The 27,369-nt window shown below is 40.0% G+C and overlaps 1 protein-coding gene across 10 annotated transcripts in view; it reads left to right on the top strand.

The window, feature by feature from the left end:
- Positions 1-27,369, top strand: part of NEO1 (neogenin 1) — a 549,782-nt gene that overhangs the window by 36,213 nt on the left and 486,200 nt on the right. The window contains exon 1 of one of the 10 annotated variants that reach the window (XM_050968063.1): positions 14,344-14,380. The exons of the other annotated variants lie outside the window; for them this stretch is intronic. Within the exon in view, the coding sequence (XP_050824020.1) occupies positions 14,365-14,380 (16 nt within the window). The 5' untranslated portion in view covers positions 14,344-14,364. Of the gene's footprint in view, positions 1-14,343; positions 14,381-27,369 lie in introns of those variants that run through there. 10 annotated transcript variants of the gene reach the window in all.

Genomic DNA, 27,369 nt, shown 5'->3' with positions numbered 1-27,369 from the left:
GTAATTTCATTTATACCACATTTCCCCAGTTTGCATATGAGAATGTCATGTTAGGACTGTGTCAAAAACCTTATTAAAATCAAGATATGTCACATCTACTACTTCTCCCTATCCACCAGGCCAGTTACCTTGTCAAAGAATAAAATTAAGTAGTTTTGGCTTGATTTTTTCTTGACACATCCATGTTGGCTAGTCTCTATAATCCTAGTCTCCTTTAGATTCTTACAGATTGATAGCAGCTTCTAGCATCTTTCCAGGTATTGAAGTTAGACTGACTCTAGTAATTTGTGGGTTGAAAACATTACACTTTAAAAAAAATATTTGCAACAATCATTACAAACCAAGGAAATTCAGAATTAAATTTCAACTCAGTGTATTTTCAGGTTGTACAAGAAATCCAAACACACATGTAAGGCACCCAAGCAAACTTAACTCAATCCTGTAATGACACTTAGCACTCAAATCATGCCAGAATGCTCGTGAATGCCATTACAGCAGTTTTTTTTGGTGGGGAGCCAGAATGCCATTCCAGTACTTCTGTCAATCCTGGGTCAGACAGCTTCTTTTCCAACTCCAACTGCATAGTATCCTCTGAGCCAACAGGAGGTGCTTGGTGGTGGGTCAGCATAGAGGAAGCTGGTGGTGTTGCAGTCAGGACAGCATGGGCTATGTCAGGAGATGGGTAGAAGAGCTGCGTGGACAGTGGATCCTCCTCGTGCAGGGAGCAGGAGTCAGTCACAGGTTGGAGGGGGACAGTATGGGCTCTGCAGAGAGTCAACCCCTGCTCTTCTGAACCTCCCCTGGCTACCCTACTGCCCCAATCTTCCTCCCAGCTCCCCCTGTTATCCTGCTGCTCCTTCCCAACACCTCTCACTCACTTGTGTTTGAGCACTTCTGTTTTGTGGACTGGAGGCCTAGTGATGACCTAGTTGGGGAGTGTTAGAAAAACGAACAATCTTTTTTTAAAATTCAGTTGTAGCTAATCTGAGAAGCATACATTAAACTATCTTAATCATAATTGTATGGTTATTGCCTGGTTATTATCTCAGTTTTACAGTTGGGGAAACTGAACCACAGGTAAAGTAATGTGACCAAAATGTCACAGAGAAACAGTGTCAGAGTTGGGTATAGAATCTGATTTCTAGTGGGTAGAGAACAAGATTAGACTAGACTATGCTGCTCCCTGTATGGCAAACTTTATAAGTGTGGTTTTGTGGAAACTGAAAGGAGCTGAGGGATGGTTAGGGCAGGTCTCTTATACCCTCTGTTTCCAGTAGCATGAGGGGGATGACTTACCTCTCCCGGGGTGTGTGTGTGTGGTTTTTTTAAAATTTTTTTTTTAACTGCTACCAAAGGTACTGTGGCGTGGTAAGGTGGTATTGTCTTGTATATTCAGTGAGAGTATACAGTTATTGCCAATTAGCTTTGTTCTCTTGAAAATGATCAGATGCTTTGTTTTCGAAAGGGACCTCCTCCAGTCTGTCTTGTAGTATTCTGCAGTTGTCATCCTGGGAATTGCTTTTGTTTGCTGTTTTCTTATACAGGTGATCTATACAGACAGTTTGCCTGAAAGTCAGGAAGATTTCTTGCCTAGAACTAGGTTCTCTGAATATTGAATATTCTCTGAATTCACATTGATTTCAAAGAACCAGGATTTTACTCAAAGAATCTGCTTACAAAGGTTTACGGTATAGTAGCTGTTCTCAAGCGGTGGTATGTGGAGCACTGCCTGGTCATATGTAACATTGTTTTAAGATCCATCAGATTAAGATACTTTGTCATGCAGTGCATTTTAGCTAATAAGGAAAGTAAACGGTGGTGATAGCTGGCATGGATGCTCATGAAGAGGAAGTGGTGGTGATGTCTTCAAGACAGGTTTAAGAGGTCAATGCTATGCACAGGTTTGGGGGACCTGTGATCTAGAGTTTATATCTGATTATCAACGTAATATCTGTTGTCAGATGTCAGTGGTATGGTGCTCTGCTCTGTTCAATGATAAGTCGTGTGTGTGTGTTTGTGTTTTCCCTGTGTGTGCTGACCTGGCTCTACAGATAGCTGACCCAGCAGACCATGAGAGAACCTCCCCAATGACCACAGACTCCGAAGGCAACTGGCCCGGTTTATTGTTAAATGAAGCACAGTAAAAGTTTCCCTTACAGGACATACTACAAATATGTGCCCCCTGACAATAGACCAGCTCAGTCAGTGGTGGGATTCTCCACTACCCCCTAGGCCAGACCAAGACAACTCCTCGGGTTCATTCTTATACACAAGTACAAACAAGTTATGCATCACTCCTGACAACCCCTCTACATGTTAGGGTGCCGCCTCTCACCTTGTACATGTTAGTTCAAACAAAACAACTCTATCCATCGTATTATCCTTTTGACCCTGTCTTTAGGATGGGTCAGCATGTTCCTTATTATCTATGTGGAACGTGTTAGTACGGGAATGTTCTGGTGCCATCCTGGCACATGTTTATCTTACTAGTACTTAGTACCTTTTAGATATGTGTATATGTGCAACATCGGCTTTCTTCTTAGCTTCTGTGAGCAGGGCCTGCCACTGGCTTACAGTTTAACTTTGCTTTATGTTAACAAAGTCTTGACCATTACTTTAGTTCAGTCCTTAGGTCTCATACCGGGCCTCTGTTACAAGGGTTTATGTTTCGGGGCCTCATATTACTACAATATGCTAATATACTAATATTATGGAAGTCTCTTATTGGATGCGATGCATAAGATATGAATGAAAAACAAACTAATTTCCCTTTTCTTTCTCTACTTTTCCCTCTTCCTTCCCTAATATCAGATTAATTCTCTGTCCCAAGTGAAGACTAAACAATTGTTAGCATTTAGTTAAGCATTGGGTTTCAGAGTATGCACAGTGATCTAGGGATTTTGAAAAGCTCCATAAGGATTTCTTACAAAGCATCTTGGTTTATGTCACTTGACTGAGATTGTAAGATGTTGTGACCAGGGAATTTGTCCTTTACTTGGTCTATGAAGTGCTATATACACTGAGTTGTGCAGAGAATCATTTCTTTCTCTGTTACATTTAAAGAAATTAGAATTGTGGATTGTGGAGTGGAGGGAGGAATAGGTCACCTTTGAATAATTCCATTTATATCATGAACTGCAGTCAAATGTATGATAGTTTTTGTCTGTAAACACAGAGCTGTATTTGTAGAGTTGGGTTAATTTTGTATTTCCATTTCCAAGTGCTTCTGGCCCTTTAAACAGTCTCTGTTTCTAACAATCTACTATTTTAAAAAGGCCCTAATTTATGATTAGAAACGAATTAAAGCTTTCTCTTGGCATCACTATTTGACCCTGTTGGATTTAGTTAGTAAAGGAAAACAAGAGACCCTCGGTTGCATGGAGAACTTAAAGAACTGCTCTAGCCACTAGAACAATCATTTTAAATCAAGCTTTATGGTTCCTAAAGCAACAGGTCCTAAGAGTTGGAAAAATGGTTTTATTCCATAGGTCATTCTAATATAATGCATAACCACACTTTCTGAAACTGCATAATCATTTGTTAGAAATATAAAATAAATTAAAACAGCTTCGTTTTTGAAATGTGAAAAATAATCCTTGTATTGAGTATCTTCAATTTAAAATAAACGATTTAAAATAAAAATAGGAAAATTAGTGTTCTAGTGGTGCATTTAAAATACATGCCAGTATTTTTATCATAAACCTCTATTTTCAGACTGGTATCTCTCTAGTACCATTTATTACTTCTTGCATCTGTAGTAGTTACTAGTGATCACAATTTTAATGTTGTTTAACCTTGAGAGACTCAACAACATATATATTTTATCTTTTTTAAAGGTAAAGGATACAGAGGGACCTAGACAAATTAGAGGATTGGGCCAAAAGAAACCTTATGAGGTTCAACAAGGACAAGTGCAGAGTCCTGCATTTAGGCCGGAAGAATCCCATTCACTGTTACAGACTAGGGACCGAATGGCTAGGAAGCAGTTCTGCAGAGAAGGACCTAGGGGTTACAGTGGACGAGAAGCTGGATATGAGTCAACAGTGTGCCCTTTTGGCTAACAGCATTTTGGGCTATGTAAGTAGGGGCATTGCCTGCAGGTCAAGGGATGTGATCATTCCCCTCTATTCGACATTGGTGAGGCCTCATCTGGAGTAGTGTGTCCAGTTTTGGGCCCCACACTACAAGAAGGATGTGGAAAACTTGAAAAGAGTCCAGCGAAGGGCAACAAAAATGATTAAGGGGCTGGAGCACATGACTTATGAGGAGAGGCTGAGGGAACTGGGATTGTTTAGTCTGCAGAAGAGAAGAATGAGGGGGGATTTGATAGCTGCTTTTAACTACCTGAAAAGGGGTTCCAAAAAGAATGGGTCTAAACTGTTCTCAGTGGTACCAGCTGACAGAACAAGAAGCAATGTTCTCAAGTTGCAGGGTGGGAGGTTTAGGTTGGATATTAGGAAAAACTTTTTCATTAGAAGGGTGGTGAGACACTGGAATGGGTTACCTAGGGTGGTGGTGGAATCTCCTTCCTTAGAGGTTTTCAAGGTTAGGCTTTACAGAGCCCTGGCTGGGATGATCTAGTTGGGAATTGGTCCTGTTTTGAGCAGGGGTTTGGACTAGATAACCACCTGAGGTCCCTTCCAACCCTGCTGTCTATGATTCTATGAAAGAAAAATAGTACACAAAATGCATAATGTTAACACAAAGCAAGGGAAGACATAAATGTATAAAATATGTATTTGAATAGATACAATACTGTGCCTTCGTATCTGCATTTCTAGTCTTTGGATTTTCATCATGGTTGTAATGTTTTTAAATATATTTGCATAAAAAGTCATCTACACCTTGCTCTTATTCAGTGGCTAAATCACTTCCTACCTGTTTGTCATATAAAGTAGTTGTAAGATGTTTATTAGGTATTGTGCACAAATATAAACAGATTGATATATATTCTACAGAAGCAACATTTAGCCATATAAATCTACAGAAACATACATTTGATATCTTAATGCCCCAGTGCTGCAGCTGACTCTTCAGAGGCAGACTGCTGAGCTTGCATGAAGTCCTATTGAAGATGAGCTTCTGCACTGATGTTGATATGTCCACCTTCAGGTTAGATGCAGGATCAGGGCCTAAGTGTTAATATTCAGGTTTCGAAGGAGTTGATTTTTAAGAAAACTTAAAATTTTAGGATGGAATTCTTACTATTTTCATTTAACAGTGATGACAGTAATTAGCTTTTCATTCATCCTTGAATGTGTTTTTTTACAATCTAATAATCGTATTCTAATTATGAAAGAGCTGCAGCCACCGTCCTTCTCACATACTTGTAGAAATGAACCCTCTTTAAATTGTGTTCTTATTTAAGATGTTTGGCAAAAAAAAAGAACTGATGCTTGGAATGCCTGACTTGCCTGTTGTCTGAGAAAACAGCCTAAAGTCTAGGCTGGAAGATGTGATAGAATTATTTAAAAAAATATATAGTGGTGGTGATTTGGCCATTCTAGTGATTTTTACATTTGTCAAGTTGTCCAAGAAATACTTCTGAATGTATTGTGTATTATAATACAAGGCCTGTTACCTGCCTTATTATTTTCCATCTTCTTCTTTCCCAAAGATATTTTTAAATTTTGAGTGCTTACAGCTCCTCTCAAGTGTCTTGTCCCCCTTTCTTGTTTTTCAAAAATTAGAATTTGTGTGTGTGTGTGTGTGTGTGTGTGTGTGTGTGGTGGGGAGTAGATGTGTGGTTTGTTTTGTTTTGTTTTTTTTTACTGTTCCCTATTTGGATGCTTCTGGTCAGCTCTTCACCACTCCCTGGTATGAAGTTGAATAGGAGTAACAGTGAATTGGTGTTCAGGGGTGTAGTGAGATCAGAAATGGCAAGAAAAATCCTGTTGTGCTTTTTTTTTTTTTTTGGTGTGCACTTTTCTTTCCCTCATAAATTTTAATATAAAACCATTCATTTTGAGAGTACTCTTTTCTATACCTTAGTTAATTTGATCAGTGCCTTTTAATGGCCAATAAGGTATTTATAAACACACACACTTCTCAGGTCTACTTTTATTTCTGTTGGTTATTGAGTCTATTTATGGTGAGTTAATTTTCAAACAGATTTGGATGATTGTAATTTGGAGTGACAAATAAGTGTGGTGTACCCAAAAAAGCACCCGGGTTTTTTTACTTTTTGTTTTGTATGTTACTGAACAAGTCTTTGCTTAAGAGGGTTGCTCTAATCCTGTTGCTGATATTTTCATTGCCTGACAGAGCAGAGGAATGTTTGAGGCCCTCAGTAGGGGACTGGTGAAAGCTGTTAGCCATCAATAGCAGTAAGGTTGGACTGTGATTGGAGAAGAGCTGTAATAGTCCTGTGTATCGGAACAGAAGTGGTTGTAGCTGAGCAGATTTTTTTTTCCTTAGGATGAGAACAAGTAATTTACACATGATATAGTGCACTGCTCTTATGAAGTTCTAATAGAAGGAAGCTAAATTTATGCAGTTTTATTTGCCCGAGAAATTGATTTTCTTTTGGTAAACCTGAACACTGAGGGCCTGGATTACAACGAATTACTGTATACCTGAAGTGATTTACTTCTCTTCTCCACCAGCACCCCCAATACCTTGTAATCTCAGTTTTTGGCTAATATTTGCATCTAAATTACTTGGTTATAGCTATGTTCAGTTCAGAAAGGTTTAAATTTGGAAATGCATAAGAAATCAAACAATATTACTTCAAATGTGGCACGATATCAAAGACAAAGCTAAAAAAAATTCTGTCATAGCAGTGTTTCGAGACTGCACATTTCTGCTTTTAATCAATGCTACTGGAAATGTGTTTGTAGGGAAGAAGCGGCTATGTAAATATATACATTAATATAAACAAACATTGAGTTCTGTATCTTGGAAAACAAAACACGCATTAGGAAGAGAATGAATTCAATTCCCCAGGGAGAGCAACAGAAGGGCATTTGACAAATATGTCAGGGCGAGTGAAATTTAAACTAAAGCTACATGCATTAGTCTGAAAATTCGCTTTCTGTAGTGTGTAAGGCTGAAGAGTTAAAATATTAGTCTTAAAACATTTTTTAAATATTGCATGTTTCTGTGGAGCAGCCAGAGGAGCTATGTCTGCTGTAGGCTGTGTGTTGTGGCTATATGCTTTTTCTCTGTGCTTTTCTCTTCAAAATGTTCTAGGGTCCGTAAGTTAAGTTCATTAGGTTAATATAGGCAATATAAACATTAAATGCTTGTTGTGTGAATTGAGTACTTTAAGAAACTTGGACTATATCAACTGAGAATAAATTTGCTGAAATAGCAAATCATATTTGCTTCCGTATTTTTCCCTGGACTACATAGGGTTGCTGGGTGTCTGGTTTTTGACTGGAATGCTTAGTTGAAAAGGGACAGCACCGCTGACGGGGCCATTAAAAGTCTGATCGGTGGTGCAGCCCAGCTAAGGCAAGCTCACTGCGGCTCATGGAAGTGGCCAGCATGTACGGCTCCTAGGTGCAGTGGCGATCAAGGAAGCTCTGTGTGCTGCCCCTGCCCCGAGCATCAGCTCTGCAGCTCCTATTGGCTGGAAACTGTGTCTAATGGGAGCTGCGGGGGGCAGGGCCTGTGGGCTGGGAGCTGCCTGGTTGCACCTGCAAGCGTGGAGCTGGATGTGCCAGCTGCTTCCAGGAGCTGCACAGAGTCAGGGCAGGCAGGGAGCCTGCCTTATCCCCATTGCTCTGCTGACCAGGAGCCACCTGAGGTAAGCGCTGCCTAGCTGGAGCCTGAACCCCCTCCTGCACTCCAGCCCCTGACCCCATGTCAGAATCGTCTCCTGGATAATGCACCCCCTCCCACACCCCAACACCCTCCACCAGCCCTGAGCCCCTCCAGCACCCAGACTCTCTTTCCCGGAGCCTGTACCCTGCAACCCCATCTACACCCCAAACCCCTCATCTTCTGCCCCACCCCCAGCTGGAGTCCACACCCCAGCCCCCTGCCCGAGCCCTGAGCCCACTCATGCATTCCAAACCCCTTGGCTCCAGACTGGAGTTTTGTCCTGCACCCTAAACTCTTCATCCCTGGCTCCACCCCAGAGCCCACACCCCCAGCTGGAGCTTCTACCCCCCTCCTGCACCCAAATCTTCTGCCCCAGTCTAATGAAAGTGAGTGAGGGTAGGGGAGAGCTAGCGATGGAGAGAGGGGGAATGGAGTGGGTGGGGGGCGGGACTTCAGGGAAGGGGCTTGGCAGGGTCTAGGGCAAGGGTGTTCGGTTTTGTACCATTAGAAAGTTGGCTACCCTAGGATTTCACCAAGTGGGACATTTCTCAACTAAGGAAAAATGTGTAGGAGATTGCATTACCATGGCTACAGGGATCAATCTGATGAACTGTGAAGAGGAAGTGAGCACTTGAACAGGTGACTAATATTAAATTAATAAATGTAATGCTTTTAGAATTACTTGGTTATAGTAGAATAACTATAAGGATTATTTTGATATCATATACTGTACCTTTTAAATATATTAGTCCAACCATATAACTTTGAATATACAAAGTGACATCTGTATTATTCCTGTCAATATCTGATACTCTACTTAGAGTGGCATTGTTCAAAGCTTGATTTTTCTAACCCTTTTATAATGTAAAATGTTGAGTTAGTAAGCCACCAGTGAATTTAAAACATCACATGCATATGAGAAGACTAATGGATTTCTTCTTTTTTTGCAAATTTGGAAGAAAATAAGATGAATATGGTTGGACAAATTTTATAAGGAACAGTTGTCATGAAAACACTAATTGTGGTGAATAGCTTTATCATGAGTGTTTTGAAAGGTTAATAGTGCTTGCTGTAGTAGGAAGAAAGCCTAAAATATAAGCCCTTGTATAAAAGGCCTGGTATGAGTCCTGAGCTAAAATAGTAAGCAAGCTTTGCTAATATAAAGCAAAGTTAGCGAAAGTCAAGCTGTAAGCAAACATCGTGCTCTGCTTGCAAGTTCACAGAATCTGGCAAAAACAGGGCTAATATTGCAAAAACACACATTCCTAAGAAGTACTAGGTACAAAGTACTCATGCAAATGCATTCCAGAACAGTGGCACCAAAATATCCTAATATCAAGAATGGTACACAAAACAGTCCCAAAGGGTAACAGGAACACAGATAAGGTCAGAATAACAATGTAATAAATAAAAATGTTTTAAGCAAGCCAGCATGTAGAAGAAGATGAGTAATAACTAGCCACGTCAGGGGGCAGTAACTAAGTCAGAGGGGCAGTACATAACTTGTTTGTATCAGGGTATAAAGAGGTATCTTTGACAAAGTGTCTTGGTCCATTCAAGGGGGGAATGGAAAGTCCTACTACTCACTGAACTACATCCATTGTGGTGAACACACATGTCTTAGTATCCTCGTAAAGTCTGTCAGGTGCTGTTACCATGCTTTGTTAACAATAAACCTGGCCTGGTGCCTTCGTACCTTAACAGATCTTGTGGTCATTGAGTGGTTCGCTTGAGATTTGCTGTACTGTCTGTCTGCACAGAACTGGGGCGGCAGACAGGGAGAACACATGCAAACAGCTGAACAAATAACCACACTTGCAATATCCATTTATTTTAGCTAACCTAAAAGTAATGTAACACTGTTCATCTACATTTCTAATATATAGGAAACTCATGAATTAAAATAAGGAAATAATTCTGAATTACAATATGTAAAACCTTTGATTTTAAAATGTCATACAACTTTCTGCAGATTTAGCTCAGAAAAAAACTTCTATATTGATTTTAAAGTTTAACAGGCTAATAGTATTGAAATGACTGAGCCTTGATTTGCTCCAGGTCTAAGATCAGCAAAGATTAAGCGTGAATGACTGAAATTTGAACTTGTTTGGTAGACTTTATGAATATATAATTGTGAAGGTGACAGCAGCTGATGTTGATAGTTCCTGAGACATGGCAGGCAGCATTCTTAGGTTTGAAGCTGTAAGATTTAAGAACTGTTTTGGGGAAGAAAAGTTACAAAGCCCAATCTAGCTGTCATTTCTCTGCCTCTTTCTGAATAACTTGTAAAATCACAACAAACTCCTGAATTATTGTTTTTGCATCTAAGTTTGTTTTACCTTTGAGCAAGAGCTGTGTGCATATATAATATGCATAATATTTAATCCTTCCAACCTCTGGTTTTTAATTTAAATTAGAAACAAAATGCCAGATTCCAAAACTGAGTGGTCTTGGTGACCCTATAGTGTAAGGTGACCTTTTTTGGCACTGACCTCATTTTAAGAATGTATTGCTTCTTTGAGCCAAACTTTCAAACAGATATTATTTTACAATTTAATTGGCTACATACATCTTGAAAAGGATGTATACCAGTGGTTTTTTCCACTGTGGAGACATAAAGGTTTGCTTCACAGAAGAGAGAGCATAAACTAGCAGTTACAAGGAAGCTTGTGTGAACTGAACTATACTGTATACTTTTAGGGAAAAAGTTTGATCTTAGTTTGTAGCTTTTGGCAGTTTCAAACAAAACAGTCAGTGTTCTAGAGAAACTAAGGATTTTTTTTACGTTCTTGAAGACGCATTTAAAGACACAAACACTACTCCAAATCATTGTAAAACATCTGAAACAAACTTGCTTTCTTTAGCAGAAGACTCCTTGCCTAGTTTTCTTTCTAAGATTTCTACATGCATCATTAATGTCAGTTTGTGGTATATGTATTGTACACAAGACAATTGCTTTAGAAACAAAGACTGGCTTGAAATGTAATAATCAAGCTGGTTTGAAGTGTAAAAATCTTTTACAATTTTTTGGCTGCAAGCAAACCAGTTCAAGTAATTCTGAAACCAACAGAATTGTTTTCCTGCTGACCCACATTTAGGCTCTTTTCATGAGATCCAATCAAGTTGGGAACTCAATATTGGTTACATAAGCAATAGGGAGCCTAAAAACTTACACATCCATCACAAAATATCTCCTCTTCTCTGAGTGTATGGTTGGTATTGCCTCTTGATAGGTAATCCAGTCACTTGCCAGAAATTGAAAGCAGTCAACTTCATTTTCATTTTGTAAACCTTAGTGCTCTGGTATCAGCATGTCTAGATTATCACTAGATAGCTGCCTCTACAGAAGGAGCTGCAGTTGTTCTTTGTTCCTACTCTGCAAAGAACATGTTTTATTGATTTCCCCTAGCTGTGGGGGCTGGTTATTTCATCATTATCTCCTTGATTCTTTGCTGTGGCTCCCCTTTCCTTGGAGGGATTTTGTTCCCTAAGGACTTCTGCTGGGTCTGAGGTAGCTGAGGATTGTCATTAATGGATTTCTGAATAGGACTAGTCGTCATCTAAGAGTACCATGAGGATTTGGTGTACCTTACCAGTAAAATTACTTCAAGAAGGACGTATTCTCCGTAATTGCCATAGAAGTCCAAACATCAGCATTGGAAGAGGGAAAGAACATAAATCTAAAAGAGGGGTTCTCTTCTCATATAAGCCTGTATTGGTGCACCCTGATGTCAAAAATTATTTGAATATGAAGAGATCTGTCGTCCATGATTCACTTCAGATCATGGACTTCGTATCTTCTCCTAGTTTAGCTCAGTATTTGGGCTGATATACCCATATACTGAGTGGGAAATCAAACCAATTTCTGGATAACAGCGCTTCTCCCTTAAGGACCAAACTCCATAGGCAAAAGAAGAGAGACCCCACTTAGGATTCTGGATTCATGCTTGAAATTTCTGTGAATGCAGTGTACACCTTGAGTAGTTATCAGGCAATCACACATTATTGAAAAGTTTGTCTCTGGCTTCCAGAGGCAATTCAGGTGAATGTCATCTTTTCTAGGTTCAGCATTGTTATTTGTGTGAAATGCCAGTTATGACATGACATTCACAGCTAGAATTGAGGCAGCCTAGAGAGCAACTAAAAGATCACTGAACAAGAGCAAGTCTGCCTCTTATGAGAACAAGTCAAAGGCCCTGCCCTCAAAAGCATAAACCTAAGTTTGACATGACATAACCAGTGAGGATCAAAAACAAGTAGAGAGAAGATGAAGATAAGATGATCATATGATTATGTACATCTTGATGATTATGTTGAATTTTTCTATTTGCTTCTTGTGTTTCATCCCCTTCACCTCAGTGTCTTTGTCCAAACCTTCCATATCTTTATTTAATGTCACTCCACCCACCACTCTGATCAACTTCCTCCCCTTACATTTTGTTTTTAATGCCCAAAGTGTGCTAAGTGTACAGTCAAAATGAGGCCTGGATTCCTGCCCCAAAGAGATTACTGTCTTAAAAACGGGATAAAGATGGGGCAAAGGAATACAATATACAAATGAAATGAAGGGTAGTGGAAAGGATACAACATATAAGTATACAACAGGGGTTCTCAAACTGGGAGTCGGGACCCCTCAGGGGGTCGTGAGGTTATTACATGGGAGGTCGTGAGCTATCAACCTCCATCCCTAACCCTGCTTTGCCTCCAGCATTTATAATGTTAAATATAGAAAAAGTGTTTTTAATTTATAAAGGGGGAGGAATGCACTCAGAGGCTTGCTATGTGAAAGGAGTCACTAGTAAAAAAAAAAAAAGTTTGAGAACCACTGGTATACAATCATCAGGAATATTGCCACTGATTTAAGTTTTTGTTTTAAAATTATCGCACTAATATCCCCAGCTGGCCCTCTGCTTAGTCATTATTAGTTCTATAGAATCCTAGATTATCAGAGTTGGGAAGGGACCTCAGAAGGTCATCTAGTCCAACCCGCTGCTCAAAGCAGGACCAATCCCCAGACAGATTTTTGCCCCAGATCCCTATACGGTCCCCTCAAAGATTGAGCTCATAACCCTGGGTTTAGTAGGCCAATGCTTAAACCACTGAGCTATCCCTCCCTCAACCTAGGTAGGTTCCATTACTCTTTTTCACATTCTAGACTTTGGACCTAGCATAGTCTTCTTTCTGCAGAATGCTCTTTTTCTCACTAAAGCCCACTTCTTCCAGGAATGCCTTCTCCCTTCTTAATTTTCCAAGAACTTTCTCTCTTGCAATGTTGTTTGTCTTGTCTGATTTCAGATTGTGAGTAGTTTAGAGTAGTGTTCATGTCTAATTTTTTTCAAAAATTACTAATTTTGTGGCTCTTCCCCTGCCTGAAAATGTTCTGTAATTGTAAACAATGGAATATTCTATTGATGTATGCTACATGTATACTATTTTAAGTAACTAATCTTTGATATTCATATTCACTATGTTTTCCATTGCATGAATTGTCCTGGGAAATTGATGGTGAAACTGCCATATTTGCATTACTTGAAAACTTAGGTTTATATGATAGTTCTGTATCACTGTAAATTAGTTAATGTTGGTACAGTGCTTTGAAGATGTAAAGCTCTACAGAAATGCTAAGTGCTCTTCTTCCAGAGGCAATTATTAATTATCAGGCTGATGTATATAGAGAGAAGATAAAAGACTATTTTGTCCAAATTTTAAGGATTTTGTCACAAATTTTGCCTAATGTTTGCAAGAACCTTAACTCTGCATTGTTTTCCGGCCATTGTTTTGTCAACTGTGGTACTGGTAGCAACTAATAATAAGTTACCAAAATGATTAAAAGCCAGATCCCCCCTCCCCCTGCTTCTTTAAATGGAGGGCAAAAGGTAAAGCTCTGGATATAAAAGTAAGTCTTGATTTGTATTCCAATTAACAACTTTTGGTTCTTAATTTTTGCTTAATGGTAAGTATATATAATTTTCTTCTTCAAAATATTAAAAATTAATGGAGGATAGATTTATTTTTTCCTTTTTGTTTGACTACCCATATAATGGCCCTAATTCTAGTCTAACTGGACATTTGTCTGACCCTGTAGACCCTGTCTTTAACATGCAATGCCAAATCTCCATAGAGAATAAGGCCAGCTGCTTTTGATAAGGAGCTACTAGAATTTTAAACATTTAGATGAATTACAGGTAAAAAATATCAAAAGGAAATGTGATAGGCCAAAAGCACCTGCAGCTGCTGCAACGCTGTCTTTATCATGGAGGCAGTCAGTTGTTTGATATCTGTGGGTACATCTACACGATAGCTGGGAGTTGTAGTTCCCAGCTTGGGTAGATGAACACGTGCTGGCTCTCGTTGAGCTAGCACCTAACATTAGTGGTGTGGCCACGGCAGCACACACTTGTCACCCATGTACGTACCTGTCTTGAGATCCTAGGTACTTATTCAGACTGCTGTCCCAAGCTGCTCCCCATGTCGCAATAGCAACATGACTAATTTTAGATGATAGCCCATTCAGAGTTGGCACATATCTTCTATCTGAGCTGGATATTATGCCTCCCAGCTGCAGTGTAGCTGTAACCTCACAGGCTTCTCTGCAGAATGATTCATTTATTAGGTAATTTTGTCTTTACTTGAGAAATTCCTTATCACACATGCATATTGTAGATTTGTTAGAGGAGAACAGATTTTTTTTTTTTTTTTTTTTAAAATGGTATCCCAACTTTGTTTAATCTCTTGATGGAGGCTGTATTGCAGTGTTTTGAATTAGTAAAATTGAGTGAGACATTTGGCAGTACGGTATCAGCTCATTCTTCTACTTTCTTATAATGAAAACCCTATTGTTGCTGAGCCAGAAACAAGTCAATGTTTGAGTTTTAGGAATGCGCTTTTGATGTTCTTGGACAGCTTATCTCTCAACAAGAATTGTTAGTATTGGAGCTGCACAGATTGAATGAACTTCCTGGGAGGAAACAATTGTAAAGTATCCAGGAAGTTATTAGGAAACAGGAGCAGAAGTTCACATTCACTGAGTTACTTTAAAAAAAGCTGATTCCTTTGAACGCTCAGTCTTCCCTAACGTAGAGCTTGAAAAATGTACTTGCTCTTGACTAGTAGGAAAGTCTTCTTGAGGGCTAGGGGTCCTAAATAAAATTTCTCTAAAAACTCAAATTTAAATACTACAGATGTTCCTAATGACTGAAGAAAATATATTGATACAGTACTGTTCTCTCCAAGTATGCAGCGTTCCCAAGCAATTGCAGAGTGAAAATGTCTTGACTTTCATTGTTTTTCTGTTGCTGCCCATGGTATTCTGAATAGCAGCAGGGTAACCAGCAAATCTCTTGTCAGTTTCTACTGCTGTTTGGGAATACTAAGCAGCAGCAAAAAAGAAAATGTTTAAAATTGGAGGCAGCAAAAAAAGAGATTAGGGGAAAGTTAGACTAGTCAATATAAACTTGAGTAAGAGGTAGGAGCGTTGGGTTTCTTATCAAAGAGTTGTCCTGGACTTTGCTAGTGGATCCTCTCTCTAGCTTCTAACTTTCATATTGTCTTTTGAGCTAGTCAATTAAGTTCTTGGTAGTAGGTATTTGGTAGGTGTCCCAAAATTCCATACAATAGATGAGGAGACAGATATTAAAGATGCCAAAAATCTGCTGCTGTGAGAAACTTGTCTCCATTAGATTGACTTAAAATGAACCAGTTTACCCTCTAATTAGGGAGAAAAAATAATGTTTTTCTTCTGGAGAACTTGAAAAAAAATATGAAAAGGAAAGTATAATAAGGAAATATGGTTAGAAAAAGTAATTCTGTGCCTTAGCACTTTACAGTTTTATTTCTGAACTAGAGGCAATGCAATTCCATGTTCACTTTGTCTATGAAAGTTAAGTAATCATAACTATCATAATACAGGAATGTATTCCCACAAATAGAGTTATGATCAGCAAGTCACTTAAGAATTTTATTATTAAAGTATAATAAATGTTGACACTGTACCCAGTAATGGTTCTTAAAACGTATAACTCCCTCTTGAGTTCAGAAAATGGTCAGTGGAAACAATTTTTTGAGACTTCATGCTTAGTTAGAATTCAGAATTTAGAATTCAGATTTTATTTTTACTAACTTAAATGTATACATGTAACCCTTCTGCCCTTCTGAGTTGGCAGCAACAAGGGCCGGGTTCAGTATCCAGGGGTTCCGTTTCAATAACCCAATGCCAAACCAGCTCGAGCCCCCACCCAGTGACCTGGGAAAATCTTACATACACCCCTAGGCGCCTCAAAGAGGCAATGCTTCCCCTCTCGCAAGCACAGAGTCTCGGTGTAGCAGAAAAGATTTAATACATGAGATAAACAACAAACACTAAATTGGGAAAAACACCTCATCTAGAGTTCATAGACCAAACCGTGAGCAAAGACCCACCCCAGGAAATTGGGCTGTGTCCTCTTTCCTGGGCTCTTGAGTCCAGCAACTCCCATATCACCCACAGTCCCAAAAGTCTCTGTCCTGGGTCAGTGCAGCCCCAAAGTTCGAGAGTCTATCTGCAGAGGTCTCCCCCCCGCAGCCTGGTAGAAAGGGGCACCTTACGTGGTGCGGGGCCAACTGCCCTGCCTCTCCGTGGGTTCTGCTCCCGCCTTCTCCACGAACTGCTCCGCTTTACCAGCCGCTCCACTCTGCTCCTCCAGCCGTCCTCAGAAACTGCTCCGCTCCGCCAGCTGCTCTGCTCCACCAGCTGTCCTGTGAGCTGCTCCAGTTGTCCCTGCAAACTGCTCGGCTCTGCTCGCTCTGTGGGCCGCTCCACCCATCTCACAGCTACTCCGCTCTGCCAGCCGCTCCGCTGCCACCAGCTGTCCCATGATCCGCTCCAGCCGTCCCCACAAACTGCTCCACTCCGCCAGCAGCTCTGTTCCACATTATAGCTTTGGGCTCCCCACTAGTTAGCACAGTGCTCAGTGATTTTAGCTTTTTAGTGATTTTCAGCTCTTAGTGATTCCAGCTCATAGTAGGGGAGCCCCAGTGCTAGTGCACCATTAGCCCAAAGTGATTTTAGCTCAGTAACCTGTATTTAAATTCTTAAGGGAATAAAAAAATCAACTCTGACATTCCACAGTGGAGAGAGGAGGGGCTAGAACTGATGCTTCTGGCTCCACAAGGAGACTGCACCACCAGACACAGATACCTGTCCCCAACCTCTCTCAATTCTCTGGGTTTTGGAACCCATGTCCCTTGTCTAGCAAGTACCACCCAACTGAGAGTGAGCAATTTGTCACCAAGCAGTCCCACAGCTTGGCAGTCTGGGATAGGGTAGGCGTGCCTATGCAAATACACTCTCTGAAATTCTTTCCACCAGATGTCAGTGTAGAGCTTATCCTGACTCTGCTTACATACATAAACATTTTGTTTATTATTACTAGCTGTTTTTTCTACCAGTAAGAATTTATATGGGAGTTCTTTAAATTGTTAAAATTACACCCTGCTATTTTTTCTATGCTTTTAATTGGCAAACTGTCAAAGTAAACTTCAGAGTTTAGCATTTTTTCAGCTAAGTTTCTGTTGGCTTAAATACACATTTTGTCTCCTGCTTTTGCAGATATCCGTTTTTATTACCAAGAGAAACTAGAAGAATGTCGTGAGAATAATTAAAATTAACTGCATAGAGTTGCATAGTGGTATGATAGGCTTGTTAGATTTGTAGTTTGTTTTATGGTTTTATACTGCTGCCCATCATTGTAGTATCTGAGCGCTTTTTTTTTTTTTTAGGAAGAGTGAAGTCTCTAGTTTACTTCATGGAGTCTCTGGCACTTCTCCCTTTTGGGGTCAAAATTCTGCTTAGGGTAGGTTTTTTTTGGGTAGAGAGGAGTTGCATGGGGTTTGGGAATAAAAGGAGTATTCACCTTGTCATCATCACTCATGGTGGAAAGGCTTTCTCAAAGAGGAATGCCTTGCAACGTGCCCTAGAGATGGCCTGACTGCGTGTTTGCTTTATATTCTCTAGAAAATTGTTCCATCTCGTTGACAGAATGCTTTGTCCCAGGTTCTCACATTCTTCGTCTGGGACTTCCCTGCACTGTTCCAGAGGAGTGCAGTTTTTCAAAGTGTGTTCCCTTTCTGACCAATCTCACTGTCTTGTCTTGGGTCAGTTTGAGACAGTGGCTCATTACACAGCACAGTTAAACTAAAAGTTGAAGTTGGGGGGGGGAACCAGATTAAAAAAAGCTAATTGGCTTGAAAAAGTAGCTTTTAATATTGTCAATATATGGTCACTCTGTAGCAGAAATCATGGGGAGGGAGAAGTCACCTAATAACTTCATTTCAGTGGTGTTGAGATTAAATATATAGGTCACATGGTTTATCTTCATAGCAGAGTAAACTTGTGTTATAACTTGAGCATTGCCTCTAAACTCAAATCTCATCCATTCTCAAGAAAACTTTAAGTATAGTGGATGCTTTAAATTAGAGTTGGCTGGTCTGTTGGTGGTATAGACTACAACCTGTGTTAGTATGACGAGTCAACTGTGAACTCTGTGCAGCCCGGGTGGTGTTTTGCAGTGTTACTGTTCTTACTTTAGTTACCTCTGCAGTGAAAACACACCCTTGCTCCCTGTGTTGTTTTTGGCAAGTCATTTCACCTCTGGTTCTGTCCCCCCTTTTGTATGTCTTGTCTATTTAGATTGTAAATTTTTCAAGATGTAAGAGATGTTTGTACAGCAACAAGCACAATGGGGTTGCTGATCTCTGGCACCTTAAACCGTTACTGGAATGCAAATAATAATAGAGAGTGACTCTCACATGAATGTGCCAGGTTAGTTAGCCTGAATATGTGCCATTTTTCTTTCATGGGAATTGGAAAATAATTCAGTGAAGAAATAGAACCTTAAAGGATATTTTATTTTAGAAATGAATAACGTACATAGCTGTGCTTGGAAATTGATCCACTATTTATAGATTTCCGCTGTGAAAGATTTACAGCTGTCTGCTACCAGCACAGCTTATTAAGTATCTGAATTTTAATCTTACCTTGAATGGTTTAAAGAATTGTAGAGACCTCAAGGAAAGCTTTGAAAAACTAAAGGCATGTCTACACTTACCTCTGGAGTGATCAATCCAGTGGGGGTCGATTAATCGTGTCTAGCGAAGACATGATAAATTGACCACCGAGAGCTCTCCCGTTGACTCCGGTACTCCACTGGAGCGAGAAGTGTAGGTGGAGTCAATGAGGGAGCATCAGCAGTTGATCTACCGCAGTGAAGACACCACGGTAAGTAGTTCTAAGTATGTTGACTTCAGCTACATTATTTGCGCAGCTGAAGTTGTGTAACTTAGATCGGCCCCACCACCCCGAGTGTAGAGCAGGCCTTATTTAGAGAGACGTCTGCTTCTGTTGTGTGTGCTTATACTGTATGTTTTTTTGTTTTTTATTGCTAAGGATATTTGCATAAACATAAGATTTTTGTTTAGAATTTCCTCTGTTCCTGCTGTTTTTTTTTCTTACAGTAACTAATTGTGATGTCACAAAATGAGCATGACTTCAGGTGGGAACTAACCTACTTGAAAGTTTCTCCAGCTCCATCAGAAGCTAGGGACACCATCCCTGTCCATCCTGGCAGGATCTTTCATAATTATATGATAGTAAGGTGGAAATATTGTTGCCAGGCACTTTCCCTGTTCAGAGCTCCCTGAAATATGCTGCCATGGAGACGTTCCTGAGCACTTTACCTTCAAGAACAGGAATCTGTTTTTCAAGAAATGTAAATGTCTTGTAATTCTTCTATGAAGAAATATCAGTAAGTTGTAACACATTGACATTTGCCCACTCATGTTCCTGCATAATTGAGATTGCTTGTTGTATTAGTTAATGATCTGTCTTTTTTGTATAAATAGAACTGACAGTTGAGGCCTGTTATTGGAAATAATGTTCCAAATACATTTATTATGGTTTGCCATGACTCAGATTTCACACAAGCATTCCTTTGTTAGTTCAAAGTCCACATGGCGTTGGTTACATCCAAAATACCAAAGCAGGCATCTGCAAACTTATATTTTATATCCAAATTATAATGCAGTTAAAAGCATTGGCCATAATATTTATAACAGAATCAAGCCTGGGAAACACCTTCCCATCATGCCATCACTCCACCTTATTTTGCTATATCATTTCTTAACTACTGATTTAGCATTTCTTTATAATAAACAAACCAATTATTCACTGCACCTGGTACCCAATTAACAGTTTTCTCAACCTAATCGTTCAAAAAGGTAACTCTGGTGTTTCAAAGGTCACGACCAGTGTTCCCTCGCATGTGCGGAGTGAACTTTGTGTGCACCAATGTGACACATCACCTTCACATTGGTGCACATAACAAAATTCATGTGGTGGGGGTGGGGCGGAGGGGTTCAGAGTATGGGAGGGCAGCTCAGGTCTGGGGAAGAGGGTTGTGGTGTGGGGGCTGAGGGCTCTGGCTGGGGATGCTGGCTCTGGGGTAGGCCTGAGGATGCGGGGTTTTGGGTGCAGGCTGCCTGGGGGCTATGGTAGGGAGAGGGGACTCTGCCCCCCTCCCCAGCTCTCTCTCCCTCTGCAGCAGCACCTGGGCTAGGGGGGTGGGGTGGGGAGAGGCGCCTCTTCTCTAGCTGCAGCAGGTCCATGCCGAGGCTGGGGGAGGAGTACCTCTCCTCTGGCCACGACAAGTCCGAGGCAGGTCCATGTTGGGGGAGAGGCATCTATCCCTGCTGCAGCCCTGAGCCCCTATGCAGTGCTTAATAGGCAGCTGCATGGCCATGCAACTTAGAGGAAACTTAGGTCACAACAAGTTTAACACAAACAATTCCTCTTTCTCATGATCTTACACTTTTTGGTCACACACTTTGGGGCTATTGCTCATGCCAATGTCTAATTTCAGTTTAAAACCATTGTTTACTTGGGCTCAATGTAGATCTGTATTAGTACTACTGTGGAACCCACTTACCAGGGATGAAATCTATCACTTGCTGTAGTGGTGGTAGACCTCAAAAACAACTTAGTTCTGCATATTCCCTTGGAGTGAGCCCGAGCACTATGACTCTATTAGTAACCTTTAGGGAAGAAGCTTTGCATCCATCTTCACTGCAGAGGATATGGGGAGATACCCACATCAGAGCAATCCTTCTGGGAGACAGATTTCAAGTACTGTCCCAAACTGATCTCAATAAGAGAGGTGGTTCTAGAACAAACTGATACATTAAATGTAATAAGTCACCAGGACCAGATTGGATTCACCCAGGAGTTCTGAAGGAACTCAAGTATGAAATTGCAGCGCTACTAACTGTGGTATGTAATCTATTACTGAAACAAGGCACTATACCAGGTGACTGAAAGGTAGCTAATGTAACATACTTTATTTAAAAAAAAAAAAAAAGAATATATGTGTGTGTGTGTGTGTGTGAGAGGGGTGTGTGTGTGTGTGCTCCAGAGATGATTCTGACAATTTACAAGCCAGCAAGCCTAACTTCAGTACTGGACAAATTGGTAGAAACTATAGTAAAGAATAGAATTAACAGACATAGATGAACATAATACGTTGAGGAAGAGCCAACACAGCTTTTGTAAAGGGAAATGATGCCTCACTAGTCTGTTAGAATTCTTTGAGGGTGTCAACAAGCATGTCGACAAAGGTATTCAAGTAGATGTAGTATACTTAGATTTTCAGAAACCCTTTGACAAGGTCCCTCACCAAAGGGTCTTAGGGAAACTAAGTAGCCATGGGATCATAGGGAAAGTTTTCTCATAGGATAGTAACTGGTTAAAAGATAGGAAACAAAGGGTAGGAATAAATGTTCAGTTTTCACAATGGAGAGAGGTAAATAGCAGGATCTCCTAAGGATCTGTACTGGGATCAGTGCTGTTCAGTGTATTATTCATAAATTATCTGGAAATGGTTGTGAACAGTGACGTTGCAAAGTTTGCAGATAATACAAAATTATTCAAGATGCTTAAGTCCAAAGCTGACTGAAAAGTTACAGGGGAGAGCTCACAAAACTTGGTGACTGGGCAACAAAATGGTAGATGGCATAGTAATGTACATTGCAAAAAATAACCCCAAATATACATGATGGTTCAAAATGAGCTGTTACCACTCAAGAAAAAAAAATCTGGAATCACTGGATAGTTCTCTGAAAACTTGAGCTCAATGCGCATCAATGGTTGAAAAGGCTAACAGAATATTAGGAACTATCAATAAAGGGATAGATAATAAGATAGAAAATATCATCATTCCCCTATATAAATCCATGGTGCACCAGGCCTTGAATACTGTTCTATTCTCGTCACCCCATCTCAAAAAGCATATAGTGAAACTGGAAAAGGTTCAGAGAGAGGCAGTAAATATGATCAAGGGTATGGAATGTCTTCCATATGAGGAGACTAAAAAAATTAGCATTGTTCAGTTTAGCAGAGAGACAAGGAGATGATAGAGGTCTATAAAATCATGAATAATTTGGAAAAAGTAAACAGGGAAGTGTTATTTACTCATTCCAAAAATACAAAAATCAAGGGTCACCAAGGAAGCCAGTAGGCAGCTGATTTAATACAAACAAGAGGAAGTACTTTTTCACAGTATGCACAACAAATCTGTGAATCTCATTACCATAGAATGTTTTGATGGCTAAAAGTATAACTGGGTTAAAAAAAGAACTGGGTAAGTTCACGGAGGATAGGTCCTACAATGACTATTAGCCACAGTGGTCAAGGATGCGATCCCATGCTCAGGGTGACCCTAAATCTCTGATTGACAGAAGCCTGGACTGTAAGACATGGGTAGATCTCTCCATAATTGCCCTGCTGTGTATACTCTCCCTGAAGTCCCTGGTATTGGCCAGATAGAGGATACTGTGCTAATGGACCATTGTTCTGGCCCAGTATGGAAGTTCTTATGTTCTTCAGAAGAATTGCACATAAGTAACTTCTGCTGTCATCTGTGTTTCACTGATTTGAGCTAGCTCATGTGACTGAAAGGTAAGATCTTGTATTGTATTGATGTCCTTTATGAAATGAGTTGGACCTCTTAGTTCAGTTTTAGTGAACAGATGTGCACATAATCACTACAGAAAAAATTGGCACTAATTGTGTCCCTTGCTGCCATTCTTGGTAGAGGCCAAAGACTACAGAGAATGGACCACACTCTCACTTCTCAGGGTAGTTCCTTTATATCAGAGTTATGGGTTGGCAGGGACATTTTGCTTGCATTATTACTGTCTGTGCTGTATTTGTTCTGTGGACAGGGTTTCATTCTCAATTGTTGTCCAATTAGTATTCTTTAATGAGTCCTAATTCGGATTTGAAGAAATAGCTTAAAGTAGCATTTAAGCATAATGTATATAGGTGCCATACAAAATATGTAATAAAACAAAATTATCTGTTTCAAAGTTCTTTTAGTTTCCTTTAAAATGCAAGTAAAACGTTAACAATTGGGTAAACTAAACTAATCTTGATCTAGCATTTTAAGTAAAAAAACCCCAAAAAACCATGATGGCTCTTAAAGTGGTTATTTCCATGAGAGGTTAATTGGAAAAATCTGAGAGCATAGCATTTTAAAACTTCATAATTTAAATAATCCCTGGAGTTTTATTAACTTAGTCTTTCTCCCGTGTGCATTAGGAAGGTGACTTTGAAGTGGAAGTATGAATTTTGACATCCACCCTCTATTGCAAGTTTCCTGGGTGTTTAAGCATTTTGTTATAATGGCAGTCTGTTCACTGTGCTTTCCTTATATTGCTGCATATGGAATTCACACTTTTATTTGCTAGAATGGTGAGCGTTATTACCTTAAACATTATGGAATCTTGTACACAAATGTGGGGGTGATAAAATCAGGGGTTATGGTGAATTAGTGCATTAAACCCTGTGATGTGAACTATTTTGCCTTAGTTTCTACAGGTTAAATAATTATCTAGTTCATAACAAAAAAGGTTTAATTTCTAATAGAATCCTTAAACTGAAGGCATGATGCATTGAGTTGCTGAATTTATTAACATACCTTGCGTAGGGACTTGGATTTTTTTTATACGTTACAACAAAATTATTTTTAATAAGCAACAGAAGATGTTGGTTAAGGCTATGATTTTGACAAGAGTCATGACAGTCAAACTAAGGCTTCATAGTTGGGTATTAATGGAAAAGGCCACCCCACCCCCCCGATCCTGTATTAATAGGATGTATTCAAGAGTAATAGAACACCCCATATACTGTCACTACAATTGAAATTTCACCATAAGGAGATGGAAACTTTATTTAAAAAATATTTTTTGTTCTTTTAATATTCCTGTAGTGACTGTCAGTGGCATTAGCCAGAATGTAACAAAAGTTTAATTTCTTTGTGTTCTGTCTGTAGGCTGAAAGGAGGGTGAAAGGTCCCAAAAATAGGAATAATGTGCTACTGTCTTAATGGGAAAAAGAAAATGGTCTAACACTTACTGTCCAGAAATTATTTAAAGCTAAAATACCTTGGTAATGACAGTTGAAAAATATGGAGGACTGTGCTAAATATTTACATTTTACATTTAATATCCATATAAATCACTGTTTCAATAGCACCCAGCCTCAGTTGTTGTGCAGGTTGGATGGTGAATGAGTTAAGGAATCATTAGACTCCTGCCTCATTTACTGCAAAAGTTGAATGATCTGTAGTCAGGGCCGGATTAAATTTTTGTCGGCCCAGCTTCAAATGTATTTGTGGGGCCCTCATAGGGAACAATTGTAAAAGACAGGAGATTGGCACAGGAATTGTCTCTGACACAGCACACTTGTGCACAGGTTTTATTTACGATATTTACAAGTTTAAATTGCAGATGGAAGTGGCTATCGCACTCCCTGGCCTCTGCATTCGAATAATGGTGGGGCCAGGGCAGCTGCATGCGCAGCACCCTCTCACTAGTGCTGTCCCTGGTCTGGCAGGGGCCCAAGAGCCCAGGGAGGAGGTGCCATCGGCTAGTCTAGCTGTCTGTGCGGCAGCCAGAAACCTCTGACCTGGGCCTGGGCACCACCTCCCACGCCCCCAGCTATGCCAAGTGGTATGAGCTGCTGCAGGGAGCAGAGCTGGACACACCACCGTGCCTCCTGCTTGCTGGCTGCCTCTGCCTGCTCTGCTCAGGGCAGACAGCTGCTGTCCTTCCCCTTCCCCCCCACCCCCCCCGCCACCTGACCCAGGATCATGGGCTCCTTCCCAAGTATGAACCCAGTACTGTGTGTAACGAGTGAGACAAGTAGTCCGATGCACCCTCCCTTATTCATTGTGGGAATTGGATGGTGTGTAGTGAATGAAGGAGAGGACTGAACAGATAACGAATACGTATTGAACATATGCCTTGTTCACTGCACAGCATCCAGCCTCCACGCTTCATGAGCTGGGAATTTTGTAAATAATTAGTATGTAAATGTATGGCGAAAGAATCAGTGCATATGCACAAGGAAGAAGAGTTAAATTTGTATGGACAACTTTAACTTTGGTATTTGTCTCCCTCTTAAATAGGGCTGGCCGGAAAACAAGAATTCTGTTTTGCCAGAAATGTCAAGGCTTCAGTATTTGATTTTGTTCCACATCTAGACAAAAACCAGAGTGGATAAAAATCAAGATCCATTATAGCTCAAAAATACCTCATCATGGAATAGGGATTACAAATTCTAATTCTATAGTATGAGGCAATATATTCCTGTAATGTTTAAGAAACATTATGTAAATGCTTTCCTTTAGTTTGTGGATCAGGGACCCAATCTTATGGGGTTCCAGGGGCTTCTATGTAGATTTAGGTTTAATCTTTCTATCTCCCCAATGGGACTCAGTCTAGAAGGTACCATCAGAGATGCTTAGTTTTGTAGTTCTCAAACTGGATTTGTGTCTCCAGAGATATGCTTGTTAACAGCAAAAATATTTTTAAATATGTAGCGGTGAGAAATAATAGACTTCAACCCTATTGTCCCTCTACAAATTTGTTAACAGAGTTAATCCCTTACCTCTCTCTAAAAGTGCAAAGTTTCAAAAAGTTCAGTGAATAGAAGATTGTTGGGGGTGGAATAGATCTGGACAAGGAGAAGTAGTATGGAGATACATGTGAGAGGGAAGGGACAGGCAGTAGAAACAAAAGTGAAACTATTTGAGCAGCATATTCCAGAAGTCTTGAGGTCTTTCTGAGTGTAGCCTTCATTGATTTGAAATCTACCATACTAATGTTTTCCCCAGGGATTGAAATTAGGGGGGATGAGGGCTGACGAGGGTTGAGATCGTGAGGGCAAAGATGGACTGTATGGCACCACAGTAAAAACTGAAAAAAGTTTCCCAACCATTTTATTAGATTTAACTTGTCTTTTAAAATCATCACAAACATTAAAGTTGGTTACTCAAGCTTATTATGAAGCAGTACATCTACATCCTTCTTGGTTTCTTTCACTCTTTGGTGTCTTCTTGTGTGTCTGCCACTTCCAGTCCTTCATGATATGCTCATGATCAGGCAGAAGGCGACTTCTTTCAGAACACACAATTTTATTCAGTGACGAAAAGGAATGCTCAACTGTAGCTGTTGTGACTGGGAGTAGCAAGAGATGAATTCCAACTTCTTTCATCCCAGGAAACATAACACAAAGATTGGGTTGAACCACTAGTGATGATAAAGAAGTTTGAAGTTATATCTTAGGATGAACAAATGAAGATTTTCCACTTTGTGTTCAAAATTCTCTATTCTGTCCTGATCACATGGTAGCCCCATTGCTGGTAGTGCCTCACTCCACTCAACTGTCAGTGTTTTATAAACAGGCATCTGTAAAAGCTACGTGCAGATTGAGTAGAATCCAGAAATCGTTATTGTAGATTTGTAAGAATTAAGTCTGTACTTTTTCAGATGGCTTAACGAACACTTCTTGTTCCCTTCACTTAAGGAGTCAGTATAAGTACCTTTATTAGTCAACTTCTGGACTGAAGTCTTTGCTTCTTCCAGTACATTTTCAGTGGATAGCTCTGTGATTGATCCAAATGTAGCTTCTATTGCTGGACAAAGATCTACTACTGTTGTAGCAGATGCCTGGATGACATTATTTAATGACACAAAGTGGTTTCAACAGTAGACTTACAAGAGAGAGAATGGTGATAGTCTTCTCTAAACTTAGTAACAAAAGTAGTCCAGCAGCCTCACTACTCAGATCTGGCCTATCTTGTTGGATACTTTCCAAAGCCAGTAATAACAGTTTCAGTAATTTTAAGACAAGAATTGCTCATGAAAAAACCAGCAGGCTTTTCCAGGTTGGACTAATTTGAACTTCAGTCCCGGTGTATCTTCTGTTTTCCCCAATGTCCAGTCCTTTTGGACTGTTGCTGAAAAAAGAGAGTATAAAAAGCCATTAAATTTATGGCTTTTTAATGTCTTTTGAAGATTCTGTAGCTTGTACTAGCACTAGCTGGATTAGATGGCTTCTGCAGCGTGTATAGGAGAGATTAGGATTATACTTTTCTCTGAGCAAAGTTTATACTCCAGTAGATCTTCCAGAGAAGTTTGTCGCTCCATCAGATGCACAAGCAACCATCTGTCTGGGGTTCAATTTACAGGCATTTAACTTCTCTAAGATGTCATAGATGCAGTTGATGCATC

The sequence above is a fragment of the Gopherus flavomarginatus genome, chromosome 9 (assembly GCF_025201925.1).
Source record: "Gopherus flavomarginatus isolate rGopFla2 chromosome 9, rGopFla2.mat.asm, whole genome shotgun sequence".
NCBI classification, from domain to species: Eukaryota; Metazoa; Chordata; order Testudines; family Testudinidae; genus Gopherus; species Gopherus flavomarginatus.
The sequence above is the reverse complement of the archived record's forward strand: the minus strand, read 5'-3'. Positions and strand labels throughout refer to the sequence as shown.